Source organism: Bemisia tabaci, chromosome 7 (assembly GCF_918797505.1).
Source record: "Bemisia tabaci chromosome 7, PGI_BMITA_v3".
NCBI classification, from domain to species: Eukaryota; Metazoa; Arthropoda; class Insecta; order Hemiptera; family Aleyrodidae; genus Bemisia; species Bemisia tabaci.
The window spans coordinates 21,248,266-21,262,670 of NC_092799.1; the positions used below are offsets into that span (position 1 = coordinate 21,248,266).

At 40.1% G+C, this 14,405-nt stretch overlaps 1 protein-coding gene across 1 annotated transcript in view; it reads left to right on the forward strand.

Moving 5' to 3' along the window:
- Window positions 1-14,405, forward strand: part of LOC109029690 (T-box transcription factor TBX20) — a 103,109-nt gene that overhangs the window by 52,643 nt on the left and 36,061 nt on the right. The window contains exon 3 of the mRNA XM_019040271.2: window positions 3,639-3,912. Coding sequence (XP_018895816.1) covers window positions 3,639-3,912 — 274 coding nt within the window. The remainder of the gene's footprint in view (window positions 1-3,638; window positions 3,913-14,405) is intronic.

Consider the following 14,405-nt stretch of genomic DNA (forward strand, 5'->3'; position numbering starts at 1 on the left):
AGATCCAGTCAAACATAGAGGTCGGAACTGCAAATTTTGATGTTTATTGCGTCGAATTTTCATTTGTAAGGGGTGCTTTTAGAAGGAAATTTTACGCGCAAATCAATGGAACCACTTTCAAAACTTATAATTTTGTAAAAACGGAGTTACAAGCTTTTAAAATATCCATATTTTGTCCGATATCTCCAATTGGCTCGATCCAATGTGCGCCAAGCGCCACCGCGCTGCTGATGTCTCATTTCGGTCGAGCACGGTTTCCGGACGTTTTAGAAACAGCTTAAATGCAAATGAAGCCTTGTAAGAACAGCGGATGTCACGTTTTTAAGTTTTGTGAAATTGGCTTCAAAGTTTCCAAAGCTATGTGTTTCGTTGTCCGTGCAGCAAATAAGCTTCGTTAAAAAATTTCTCTGTAAAAAAATAAAATGGCGGCGGAAATTGTTAAACGTCGCATATGGCGCTTATGATGCTTTGGCTGGAAGGTGACGATATACTACCAGGACTTACCCATTTTTTTTTTTTTTTTTTTTTTTGGGGGGGGGAGAGGAGGAAGTCCTGACATATACATAGAAAGATAAAAAAAACCCACTTCAATTCATTCTTTATTTGGAGGGTTACTTATTTCAAGAGGTCAAATATTGCCACACGGAAGTTCCGTAAGGGACACCGTCATCGCTATTGCTCCTGTGCAAGATAAGCTTTAGCGTTTCCCCACGCCCTACTCCTGGAAATGAGAATGCCCCTCCACCAACCACCAGCCCCGCGGAGGCCGAGGGAAGTGTCGCCATGGCAACCGTCACCACTTATCGTCGCCTCTCCCGCTTAAGGGCGTATCTCAATTCCCCCTTGAACCCTTTTCTTCGTATAACTTCATGCTCTTTGGGGCTCATGTGGAAGTAGAGATACGCTCTTACGGCTGAGGAGGGACGTTATCGGAAACTGCGGAAAGCTGCTTCATCGTGCTCGATCGTAGCAGACGCCATTTTTTCCCCTGCGAGACGCGACCTGAGCAAGGTGGATACTGTATGCGTATTTTGAGAGGACAATAGGAAAACTGTATGCGGTATTCTGGAAAATTGAGCGCCGTTTTATTGTCGTTCTTTTCAAGTTTGAGGCCCCTTTAGTCTGAAACAATTATTGTCTCATGTGCTTGCAACTGCCCTTAAAATTTTTAGTTATTCGCGTAAAATGTCTAATAAATGTCAACAAAATTTATGAATTTTATGAAAAACAAGTTTATAATCATTATTTTTCATGAAATTTTCCGTCTCAGGCTAAGAGGCAAAAACTTGCTTTTTATTTATCACCGGTATGGGTAAAACGCCCTAGACAACGATTTTAAAAATTGAGACGTCGGTATCACAGCCTAGAGGAGTATTCTGCAAGCAGTTTAAGGCGAATAACTCCGTAACTGCGAAATTAAGGCAGCTTGCAGCTTGTAGTCTAAAAAAATAATTTCTAAAAGAAAAAAGGTTTAAGATTCCAAACTGTCATGTTCAACTTGATGCTGCTACACAAATTCAGTTCAATTTCACTCCCTCTATTGGCTTAAAAGTGATATACAACCCACAGAATCACTGTTCAGGTTATCAGAAAGAGTTTCCCGTGGAATTCAAAAAATCTGATTTTTCGCACCGAACATAATTTTGCATTTTTAGGCTGGAGGTCCCTTTCCTGTGAATATTCACATCTTACTGTTCGTTAATTTCTCATTGTGAGTCACAGTTCTCAGTTATTTATTCGCCAAGTCTCTATACTTGAGTCATGCAGAGAATTTATACACTTATACTCGGTTTAATTTTCAACCGGGCGAATGGGAATGTCATGATGATTGATACTCATCTTCATGCTGGCCATCGCGCTTATCGATGAATCGATGAATCTGCCATTTATTCATATAGAAAAGGATCGATTATCAGGGTGTTTGCAAAGAACACCTTGATAATCGATTCTTAGCCATGGCCTCTGATGGGATCATATCGATTGTCGATTATTCACACTTGGACGCATTTACACCAAAAGAAACTATATCCTTCGTGTCAAGAGCCCTGTCTTGCATTTATTCTTTCGGATCGCATGGCTTATGTTAGAGTGGATGTAGTTCCTTTTGATTTGAATGCGTCCACTGATGTTTGGATCGCAGTTACAAGTGCCGTCATCGCTTCGAACGCGCATAACCGATACGATGAAATGCCTGCAATTAGGCACGCTAATTCTTTAGGCAGAATTTAACAACGTCATTATCATTTAAACGCATCAGCAAACAGTAAAACATTTTACGATCAGCTGGGGCCATCGATGAGTGATGGAGGAAACAGCGACAATGCCCGGTGTGTTTGTGGATGATTCGCAAAACTGCCAAGGATGGAGATGATCGGAGAGCGGGGGACTTGTAGCTAAACAGGTGAAGGAAGCTGAAGTAATTACGCAGGCTGATTGCCGTTAATTATTAAATAAACATTTGAAATATTACCTCGTTGTCATTCACCGGCTGAATTTAGCCTCGCAACAAATGTAACTTCGTTTGGTTCCACGCGCACAAATTGCTTGAGCAACTAGCACTTGCAAATCAAGCTGTGTTCTTTCCCTTAAACACCTTTGCAATTCTGGAATCCTGGCGATTACGGGCAGGCAGTCAAGTCGTTTCTGCGTTTCTTTGGCGGCAATGCGGGAATTTGCCAATGCGCACGTTTCAAACCGAAGAGCACAACATTCACCAACTTCCCTCGCAATAAAACTCCGTTTAATGTTTTAATTTTAGAGGCCTTTCCGATAAACTCTTTCGCAGGTTTCACCGGGGCCTGTCTCCCAACGCTCATAAACTTGAACCGGTAATTAACTTAGCAAGCTTTCCTTTCGCACCAAGAGTTTAAACCTTTCGCCAGTAATGTACATACTACCCGAGAGGAACGATTCTCAAAGTAATTATGAGTAGATTAGGCATAGTAAAGTGAATTGAAATAATTAGACTGATTAAGCGTTTATCTGCGGAGGGGTATATCTCAACTATAATGTGTCACTCAGTTTAAGATAATTAGTTTATTTTCCTTCAAAATTCTAACGACTAATGTACCACCTAAGAGTAATAATTGGTGCTGTTAGGTGCCTATTATCCACACAATGTTGCTGTATTCTAAAAGGATAAAAAACCTAAACAAACCTAAGAAAAAGTTCTAACCATGCTGATTCTAGATTATCAAGCGGTACAAAAAATTGTACTCCGAATTTATCATTTAGTGTATTTTTAAAAGCATTTTCTTGAATATAATGTGAAAATACTACCCATTCAAGTCTGATCATTGTATTGTATTATATTATAAATGTATAATACTTAATAATAATAATAATAAAAAAAATTCTCATTGATTTACAAGGTCGACGTTGGTATCATAGAAACAATTTGAAGGTCTGCATCGAAAATGTTACAGGGGAAAAAAGTAGGTATAAAACTAACCAGCGAAGTATATGGAATGTAATAAAAAGAGTTAAAAATACCAAAAAAAAGGTACAAATAAATACACGAAAGCGTATGAATATGAGGCCAATGATGAGCATGCGAATCTATTTAACACTCAATTTTATGACGGCATCGGTGCGATTTTTCTCTCTGTTATAATTTTATGATTTTATTTCTGTTTCAGACGAATGTTCCCCACTGTGAGAGTATCTTTCGAAGGTCTCCGACCGGACCAGAGGTACGCCATCCTCATGGATATAGTGCCAGTGGACAATAAAAGATACAGGTACGCTTACCATAGATCCTCGTGGCTGGTCGCCGGAAAAGCAGACCCGCCCGCCCCACCTCGGCTGTACCAGCACCCTGATTCACCATTCACCGGTGAGCAGCTTCGAAGACAAGTCATCACATTCGAAAAAGTCAAACTAACCAATAACGAAATGGATAAAAATGGGCAGGTGAGTGAATAATTTAATTGTATTTTAAAATATTGCATATGCATTCGCGATGGAGACCTGGAAATTGAAAAAAAAAACTTAAGACATATTGGAGTGAGAGTCTGAGTGCTGTTTACTACAGAGCCTATTTTACCCCCAGATAATTGAGTGTATATGAAAGTGGCAATTGCCAACTTGAGGCGCGCCTTCAATTTCGCCGCTTAGGCAAAACAACACACTGGAGAGCGCGAATAGTTATCTCAGTATTCGAGAAATAAACTATCATCTCGCTCTGTAAACGTTTTTCTCCCCAATTCTCGCCTTGAAAATGTATTACGAATGAAAATCGGAATCTACTCTTTTCGCGGTATGAACGTCGCTCTGTAAGAGATAAATACACTTTTTACCTCTCCACGACCTTTTCTTCTTCCTAAATTTTTGGATCGATCCAATTTTAGAGCTATTTTGGTCGATTTCGTGATCGATCACAGGACATTTTTATTATCAAATTTTACCTCCTCCTAATAACTTCTGAGATTTGCCTTGAACGATGCTTCGAGTTTTTTCTCAGTTTTTTGAGTTTTACTCTCGGATAGGACCGGTTAGGCCCGCGCGATGCCCAGAATGAGCCGATTAATTTTAAGCTGGTCAGATCGAGTTCTTTTGGTGGATAAACAACACCGGTTTCAACAGCTTTGACGACCATTCTATCTTCCCAAGCAAGAACCACATATCCATGCATGGTTGATATTAGTATTAGGTGGTTTCTTACTTAGATCGACGACCATTCCTCACTCAATTCCGGCTTCTGTCTCTAATCGCAGAGCGGTGACGACTTGTCTCCTCAGAACCCGCCCGAATCTCCACGATTCGTCTTTTATCGCCCCCTCTCCACCTCCGTCGAATTTCTAATCCTCACTAGAAGCTGGCTCAAATTTCGGATACGCATCAATATATTTTAAAACAAAGAGCGCATTTTCGGGGCAGGGCCTCTGGATTCTGTCGAATTCGAACCTCTCGTTTTTACGTGGAACTTGATGGAGGTATGATACCTTTATCTGGGATTAAACCAGTGCTGGAAAGTGCCCAGCCTTAATACTCACCACATTGAGGTCGATATCAATCAAACATCTACTATACTTCCCTTTCAATGCATTATTGTTTTACATAATCGTCATTCCAATCATGAGTGTAATCGATAGAAGTTCAGATGAAACCACTTTTTAGACCACCTAACGGTCTACTGTGCATGTTACTGAATTCAATTTACTCACACAAAATACTTACAATTAATTGACGTCTACCTTAATTTAGCGATATTATACCTTACTCTCCTTCGTGAATAAATCGATCATGAAACCTATTAGTACCAATTTTTAAGACTCGCGCTTCTAGGGCGCATTGCTTTTGAGGCAATTTTCTTAAGCTTTTAACATCGAAAACAAAAACCCAAAATTCCCTCTCTGAAAAATAGTCGACGCCATTTCTACAATCGTAGGTCCAGACTTTAAAATTAACGGATAATTTTAATTTTTTGTTCAGTCCTATAGAGCAAAACAGTTATTGACGGCAAATGCAAGAATAATCATGCTTGCACTAAAAAATAATATGGTAGATTTTTCGATACTCTCACACAGTGATCCAAGTATGGTAATTAATACCAAATTCTATGGCAGCATTTACCATATTATGGTAAGTATCACTAGAGTTCTGGTAAATACTACTATGATACTGGTTATTTTCACTAAATGGTATGCCTGTGTAAAAAATCAAGTAGACATACAGTAGATTTTACCATCCTCTGTTCTAGTGTGAGTCAACTACTTTTCTCTCAGCGCACGTTCCTGATCCACCCCGTTGATTGCTTTTTATACTTTCTACTAATTGAAGTCGCGGTGAAATTTATATACGTTCATCAGAGTAGCTTTGATACTGCCGAGGATACACCTGTAAAAATTCATGGCTAATAAAATAAGGAAACTGCAGGGCACGCGACAAATGATAATCGAAGTACTTTGGGCAGTCGGAACGGATCAAGGACCAGCGCTTGGGCAGATGCGTCATTGCCCCAGCCGGATATCACTAAACGGCCTGCATCAATTCGCTGTTGTCAGTTTGTTTGAGGAATGAACGCGGTTGATGGAAGGGTTGGACTTGAAAGTATTTCGATGAACACCACAGAATAATATTCTGGCTCTGCTCTGGTTGCGATACATTTCTTCATGGACAGTTACAAGTTTCATATGTTGCGCTGGATCACGAACTTTGCATTACTTCTATAATCACGGGCAGCGACTCGCCTTCATTTTTTCGTATAGGCCAAAACTCCTCGTGGAAAGAGAAACGGTCGCGTGTTCTTTGGCTGCTCTGCCGTGGTAAGGTGTAAAGCCGTATGAACATTTGGACGTTGCCAAGTCTGAACTGATAAAAGCCGACTTTTGTACATGATGGATGCATATTTTTCGCTGATTTTTTTTTCCTGAAGGATATCAGTTGCAATTTAAGCTGATGCGTCCAAAACTTTTGGAGAAAAATATTCGTCATTTTTCTCACAAATTAATATTTTTTACGAAAAAATTTGGCGCATTTTAAATGTGCCTACGGCGTTTCTCCTTTCCACGGCAGTATCGGTGACAAATACGTGGTCTTAAAGGCTAATTCTAGATTAAGATGACTGAAAAATGTGTCAAGAAATTTGACCATATTCTTGCGCGGCCTCCAAGGGCGGATTATTTTTCGTTTTTTATTCGTTAATTAAAATGACTCCAAATTAACGATTTCAGATCATTTTAAATTTTGCAAAATCCAGCTCAGTTTTATTCGCATAACATTTTAACCGAGTGCTAGGTCGTATTGAAACATGACAACTTAGGAAATCATTTCGACAGGTTATGGACGCATCGCGTATTAGATCTTCAAGTGGTGACCTTGGGCGGACAAGACCTTGCGAGACCCTCCTCTGGATGGTGTGCTCTTCGGCTTACCCCCTGTGGATCGTAACCTTCATGATCCATGGATAAGATCTCCCACCTGATTCAGCTAATCGGGTTATTTCCGGTTGGAATCATTGAAATTATAATTGAGTAACTCAACATTTTCATGCTCACTCACTCCTGACTCAATTGTAAAAAAAATCGATACACATTCATGCATTTTTGTGATGGTTGCAGCTGGAATGCATCGATCATATGCTGATTGTCTATGGAATGAGAAAAGTGAGGGTCATATTACATTCTTCTTAGCTACTTGCTCAGGGGTTACAGCTGATCTTTGGGAAGTTCGCGGGTGTAGTGGATTACGAAGGGTTTATTGACGTTTCATTATTAATTATCATTTAAGAATTTGGGAAAAGAAGCCTTAGTCCATGGAATTAATCTTCTCAGTATTGCAAAATAGGTCGATCTGGGTTGAGACATCGGCTTTTGAGATGACCGTGCAATTTCTCTCCAAAATTGTGCCAATTTTTTCGTTCAATCTGAAAAAAGTGGTCATCCGATAAAACAGTCATATGCAGTATGGTTTTCTTAGTAAAAAGGTGGTAAAATAGTGCTGGATCCACACCATTTTGCGGAGAAAACAAGAACAAAAATTTCAATCAGAATCAAATATTTTGAGCAATTGAAATGTTTGAACCTTTTTGGCCTTGTTTCCCCTGCAAAATAAAGTGGACCCAGCACTATTTTACCACTTTGTTACGTAGAGTTCGGGCCACATTTCCAAGTGTTTTTTTTCTTGTTTCTTGGTAATATAGCATTTCTTGCTGGTGGAAATTGTGCAACTTTGGAATATAGTTACTTTTTTTCGGTCGGGAAGGAAGGATTGGCACCATTCTTGGTAGTGCGCCCTTATACCTTTTGACGTGACACCTCTACCTTCACGGTTGTATGGTTATCATCTCGAGTAACGCCATACTGCCAGCCTGTAATCCTTACTTAACAAGGAAAAGAAAACTTTGATTAAAACTTAATACCTTTATACCGCGACGATTACTGCTACCAGAAGTTGATATATTGAAAGCAGCTTATCAAAGCAGTGTTCATAAAATCCTGAAAATATTTTCTTTTTCTCTTTCTCCTCTTTCCTCCCGATAGTTTCACGCGGAGGCAAACGAAGAGAGTATACCCAGATGTTTTTAACGCCATGTCAGAACTAATAGATTTTAGTCGCCAGGTATCCAGACACACCAACCATGTTGCCCAGTTGGACAAACATCATATATTCGTTCGAATCTATACGGAGCGGTAAAATGTTTGATTTCATATCGATTGACAACATCTTGAAGCTTGTCAATGAGGTGCGTGGAATTATTTCATTCAAAAGCCCACCGCGCGATTTAAATCCGGTTGGTTACTCAGCGAGAGATTTTGAAATCATTTTAGTCTAACACGACCACGAGCAAACTTAGTTCTGTACTACAGGGTGTTCCCCAAGTTGAAAATCTGACGAATCTTCGCAATTTATTGTATTTTTTTTTTTTTTTTTTTTGGCACGGCATTTACATCAACATTTTCAATCAGTTGTAGACAACTGTGAAAGGGAACTACTGGGTGAATATGTTTTAAACGTTCTTGATCGACTTAACCGAATGAGAATAGAATGGAGAATATAAGTACCTAGTCATTGACTATATCTTCAACATAGCTAAGTGCCCACATTATCGCAAATGCTTAATTCATTCAGATATTCTCTCACTGACAATCCCGGCGTTACACATTTACATGAATAAAATATGTTAACCTCGGGCTTCGTTGGTTTGGAGGTTTTCGCAAATGTTTTTATTTTGCTTCCCTCCTTCCCTCTCCCTACCTTTTTAAGTGTACCTAAATGCTCATCGGACAGTAGCAGTAACTTAAAAAATACTCTTTGTTCCGTTCCTTGAAATTTAATTAGCTCTTCCTAGAAATGAAAGATAAGCTGATATTTTGAAAGTTTCGAGACTTGAAAATTCAACGTGAAAATGAAAAAAAAATGAAATCAGTGATGAAGGATGAAAAAAACGAGAGAAAGAAAAAGATACTCTAAATTCCTAAAAAAGTTGTATTTTTCAATCTTGGTTGTGAATTAATTTCTGAAACACCCGGTGCAGTATTCGCAGCCCATGAATTTGTATGTATGTATACACATTAGCCACCTCACATCAAAACAGGCCTAAGTGATATTCCTTTTGTTATGTTAATCCTGCGAGACATGCTGATTTAATATTGTTGATGTGTTTTATTGAGGATTCTGTGAAAAGTAAAGTGTGAAACCTTTTCTCTCTCTTTCTTCCTCTTTTTCCTTCTCTCTCCGTCCTACTCTTTCTCGTCTACCTGTGATGATTTGAGCCGTGAAACAATCGCCCCCCTGCAAGCTTTCATAATGACTCATATCCTTCGCCAAGACCGCCCAGGTTAGGTATGCACATTTCAGAGTCAAAAATAAACGAGGCAAACGATATATGGAAGAATATTAGCAAATAAACGAATACAAGATTTCAACGGAACATTTCATTATAGTACGAAAGTACCAAGGAGTCACCCTTTATATTTCATTTTTTAACTGAGTACTAAACACCTTATCACCTTAAAACACCTCGTAGATTTCCCTTAGATTATAGGGAATTATTCACGATATTTTGAGTTAGGATGTTGCTCCGTTTATGTCGAATAAATAAAACATGAGAGAAAATTGGACTGCATGTAGCAGAAAGGGACCAAGCCACAACAGCTATTGCTAAATTTAACCTAGCACTTTGGTTTTTTACGAAAGAACATTTGTTCGGACTTTTTTTTTAAAATTTTAAAGCAGCCTACAAACGGTTTCGCCCCTCTTCTTTTCATCCTCTCAAAACTTAACCTCAACGATCAAATCACAATATTCATTCGAACTTCAATAATAGCGCATAATTTTCCCTCGCGAATTAATAACTCTTTCCTGTCTCATAAATACAATTTCCTAACTCGGAATTAAAGGAGGAGGGGTAGGGGGGCGGTGAGCGGCGTAGCACGCGAGCTGACAGCTATATTTTTCAGACAACACTGTAACATTACAAATACTCCCTCACCACTCGGTGTTTATGCTTCCTTAAAACTGGAGGCGAAGAGCTTGGAAGTAAGAAAACGAGTCTATTTTCCTCCGTTTCCTGTCCGTCGCGTTTACGAGTATTTATTTCGCACCGCTCATAATGCTCTCTTCCCTTTTTTTCAACCGTAAAATATTACACTCGTATACCGAGTATTATTCATGAGCACTAATTTCTCTCCCCCCCCCCCCCCCGCGCCCCTCCCCCAATAACCGAATACGAAACCGGAATTCAACTTAAAGAGGGTAACGAGAGAAGCTCATTACCCACTTGCATGTGAACGTATTAATGCTAAAAGGAACTATGCACATAGGAACTGCGTGCGACATAGTTCCTTTCAGCATAAAAAAGTCCATGTGCCAAACCCGAATAGCATGATTGCCCTTGAAATGAATCAATATCTAAAGCCAAAAAAGCGCATTATAAATCGGGACGTTGCAAATCTCCGCTCATGTCTCTTTTTTCAAAAAAAAAAAAAAAATAAATAATAATAATAATAAATTTTACCCATAGTTAATCTTGAAGTATATTGTGGATATTCTTCTCTCCTTCAGATTTATTCCTAATAATTTCAAGGAGATATTGTCGCCGACAATTTTTTGAAAAATTAAACATAACAACATGCCAAACGTTATCCACTCGTAGGGAATTATTGTAAGTTTTGCCTCTCAAAGGAAAGTTTACCACAGAAATATACCCATGATTAACCCTCTATTGTATAGCGTTACGAGTTCGTAGCGACGTATTTTTGTGGTTTTTTAAACATGCTTTTCTCTGTAGCATAATTTTGCAATTTTTTCTGTTTGAATATCTGATTCCCTGAAATTTGAAATTCTGAAGACAAAAACTTGGGGCTCTATTTTTTTTAATGCGAGCTACACTAAGTAGACAGTGTCCCCCGGAATCTGAAATCTAAAATCAATCTATGCCATAGAGGATTAAAGCTAATCAAAAATATGCGATCACGCCATGACTCGGTCGTATTCCGCGGTGCATATTCGCAACATTGGCGATAATGATCGCGCCAATGTGGCACACGCGACAATGTGGTGATGCGCTGTGCGGCGTTAAGCGCGAATCGCGCTAAGCGTTTAATCTCCAGCTTGTCCAGGTGCGAACAAGTTTAGGAGCCCACACGGCGACGGGCTACGGGCGACGACGACGGCCCGCGCTCGGATTTCAGTCCCAACAGACCTACCACCGCGGTGCCGGCCCTGCGCAAACCTCCCTATATTGACTCTATTACTGATGACGTCACCTCCGGGATTCTCCGTTATCGAATCGGGCCCAAACAATAATAGTAACGAAACTGCCCCCGATGTCATCAATAAGAATATGTCGGCTATTGTCGGCCTCCTATGGTGTAGTGGTTGTAGCGCTTGCTCTATGATCGGGAGGTCCCGGGTTCGATTCCCGGCCAGGCGACCCGAGTTTGATGGTCTCAAACAATTGTTGCCTGGGGCTGGTTCAGTAGGGACGGAGGGGGATGGGACTTAAAGCGTAGGATTAGCCCTTGAGGGCTATTTGAAGTAGTAAAAAAAAAAAAAAAAAAAGAATAAATCGATATTGAATGATTTCATGTTACCTAGCAATTAAGGCTTCCTCCTTTTCGATCCGTCTGAATATTCCTCGTATCTTATCCGTTTAAACAATTCCAATCAAAGCTTCAATAAAATCCAGTGAAAAAATATTGGTCATCATTTCAAGGTTCGGAAATGTGGCGAAATGTGGTTTCGCGTTGATCAAAGCAGTGGACAGCATGATAAAGCACATTCATGGAATACAACTTAATCAACTCCTGCGTCGCCGAAATTGCATACCTTACTCGTTGAAGGTGAAAAGACAGAGACGCGTAAGAGACCTGCTACCGGTGAAATCGGGTCGAGTTAAATGGACATTTATATTGTTAACATAAGGAGTGAAGGTCATGGCGTCATTTTCCTCACGAAAGAACACGACCGCATTTCTATGTTGGCAGATTTCCCCTCGCAAAATGCATTTTTATGGAAAGAATCTTGGGCATTTTTAACTGAACTTCACTGATTTTTCTTCCGATCTCATGCAAAGAGAGGAAAATGTTTGACAAACATTGCTCAGGTATACTCTTGTATTAAAGCGACTTGTTTTAGTCAATTTTGCAACATTGGAATGGAGTTAAGTCCCTTTGTCCGGCAAACAACGACAGAGGAAAGGGGGGCACACTGCATGCCCTTCATTCATTTAAACAATCGCTCAACTTAAATAATTTCTACTCTCTTCGTTGCTTCCATTATCGGAACAAAACTTCATGTTCAAAAGTACGAATCGGCGCGAAGCACCCTTCAGGGTTGGGCCGCAGGGTGACTGAGGGGCATGCCCTTATGCGTTACCACCATTAGTTAACTTAGACCTTTCAATTTTCAAGTTAACTCAACCTGATGTCACTTGTAAAAGACCCGTCTCTGAGAGCCAAGTCATTTCGCCTTCAATTGGAGAGGTATGCAATTTGGGCTACGCAGGAGTTGATATAGTTGTATTCCCTGGATGTGTTCGAATTTTCCCGTTCTCCGCTTTGATCGTCGCGGAATCGCCTCTCTCACGGAACTAATGAGCAGTAACGCTCAATGAAAATTTTAAGTACTTAGCTGCTTTATCTTAAATAATTCTAAAAATATTTAAGAGTGTCCGTTTTACTTGAAAAAAAATCGCCCACAAACCTCTATATCACAAGAATTTAGAACCTCGTAATATTTTAAAATTCTATCTATTGCCTAAGCATTCCACACAAAACCTGACTTTAATATTCCCTCTTGCTATAGAACAACAGTGTATAAACGTTGCCAATTTTCGCGAAAAAAAATTACTTTTCAGAAAAGTTATGGATATCTTTTCCTTTTTGTTTCCTTGATTTCTTTTTGCTAAATGCCATCCAAATGCAACTTAGCAAAGTCCGAAGGCTCAAAAGTCGTTCTTCCTTATCACAGTAGTATACTGCCGTGCTAAGGAAAAACGCCGTATGAACATTCGAGAGTTGCCAAATTTCTCCGTATAAAACATGTATTTTTAGGAAAGTTATGCATATTTTTCCGTGAAATTTTCGGATATGTGTATTTAAGTTGCGAACAAAATTATATTAAAAGTGGAAAAATAAATACTCAAAAATTTTTCAGTAAATTCCGTTTTTAGTAAAGGAAATCTGGCAACATCTAAATGCTCATACGGCATTTTTCCTTAGCACGGCAGCACTAACCCGTTGCCATAACCAAGAATGCGGGTGAGATATGACAACGAAGGCCGTTCCCGAGACTTGGACATGAGGTCGCATCGGGTCTGAAGTCGGAGTTGGAGTCAGACTCGGTGTTGGGCATCAGGTTGGCTGTTGTCGGCGAGATAGCTTTCTCACCTCGTGGATCTTCCGCTCGGTGCCCTTTATAATCCCTTTACCCGGGACCCGGGCACCCGACCCCGCGACAGGAATTCACGCCCGACGAAAATCCCTCTTGTCTTTGACGCAGTTTGACGTCATTCCGGCTCAGTGCCTCGCCCGCGCCTTGTCTCAGGTATCGAGTCCCGAAAAAACACACAGCTATTTCCATCCGAGTTTTGGACGGATATCACCTGAACTGCACTCGTCGGGAGACCGCTTCCGGTGACGGCCTACGGTGGGGTGATTCTTGACATTTATAGACAAAGCTCTAGACAATGAAGACTAAAACTATATAGAGGGATCTTATTTGTGGAAGCAGGCGGTTGCAATGGACGAAGGAGGTAGGCAACTGACTAACTAACGGCAACCCACGCGAGAACCTAAAGTTAGTCTGTCATTTTCTCCCTTAGTTAATAGAAACCACCTATTTCAACCGATAGGATCCCTCCTTACTCCTTTTATCTTCTTTGTCTCATTTGTCTATCGCTTTGTCTATAGCTTTGTCTATCAATTTCAACAATCAGCCAGCGTCCTCTGGATTTCTCACTTGGACGGTAGAGTAACGCTCTTGGCGATAGATAGCTCGGTGTCTGAACTTCAAAGCCTCTCACCTCAATGGCAGAATTTGCCTATAGAGGGGCGTTCTTAAAAAATATCGGCTTTGAGCAAAATGCTTTTGATATTTTAAGGAGGACAATCACCGGATTCACTCTATAGTTCGATATTTCGATTTTCTCACAGACTCAAATGAAAGAGGCTGAATTCCTCAGATAAGGTCTGCGAGGTTTTCGATTACCACAAAAATTTACGGCTTCATCGAGCCACTGAACTTCAGCTCGTATCATTATTTTCTATCGAGGAAATTAATAAGGCTGAATCGTCAGACGGTGCCGGCCAAAAATTGATCCGAAACGAGGGTTTAACCAGACGATGGGAGCGAGCTCTATACTTTATGACTATAAAATGTGATTATGACTCTATCGATCCTCCGGTAAATTGAGGACAGTGTTGCCACTCGTTTAATAACATCCGGTAAGCAACGTTGAA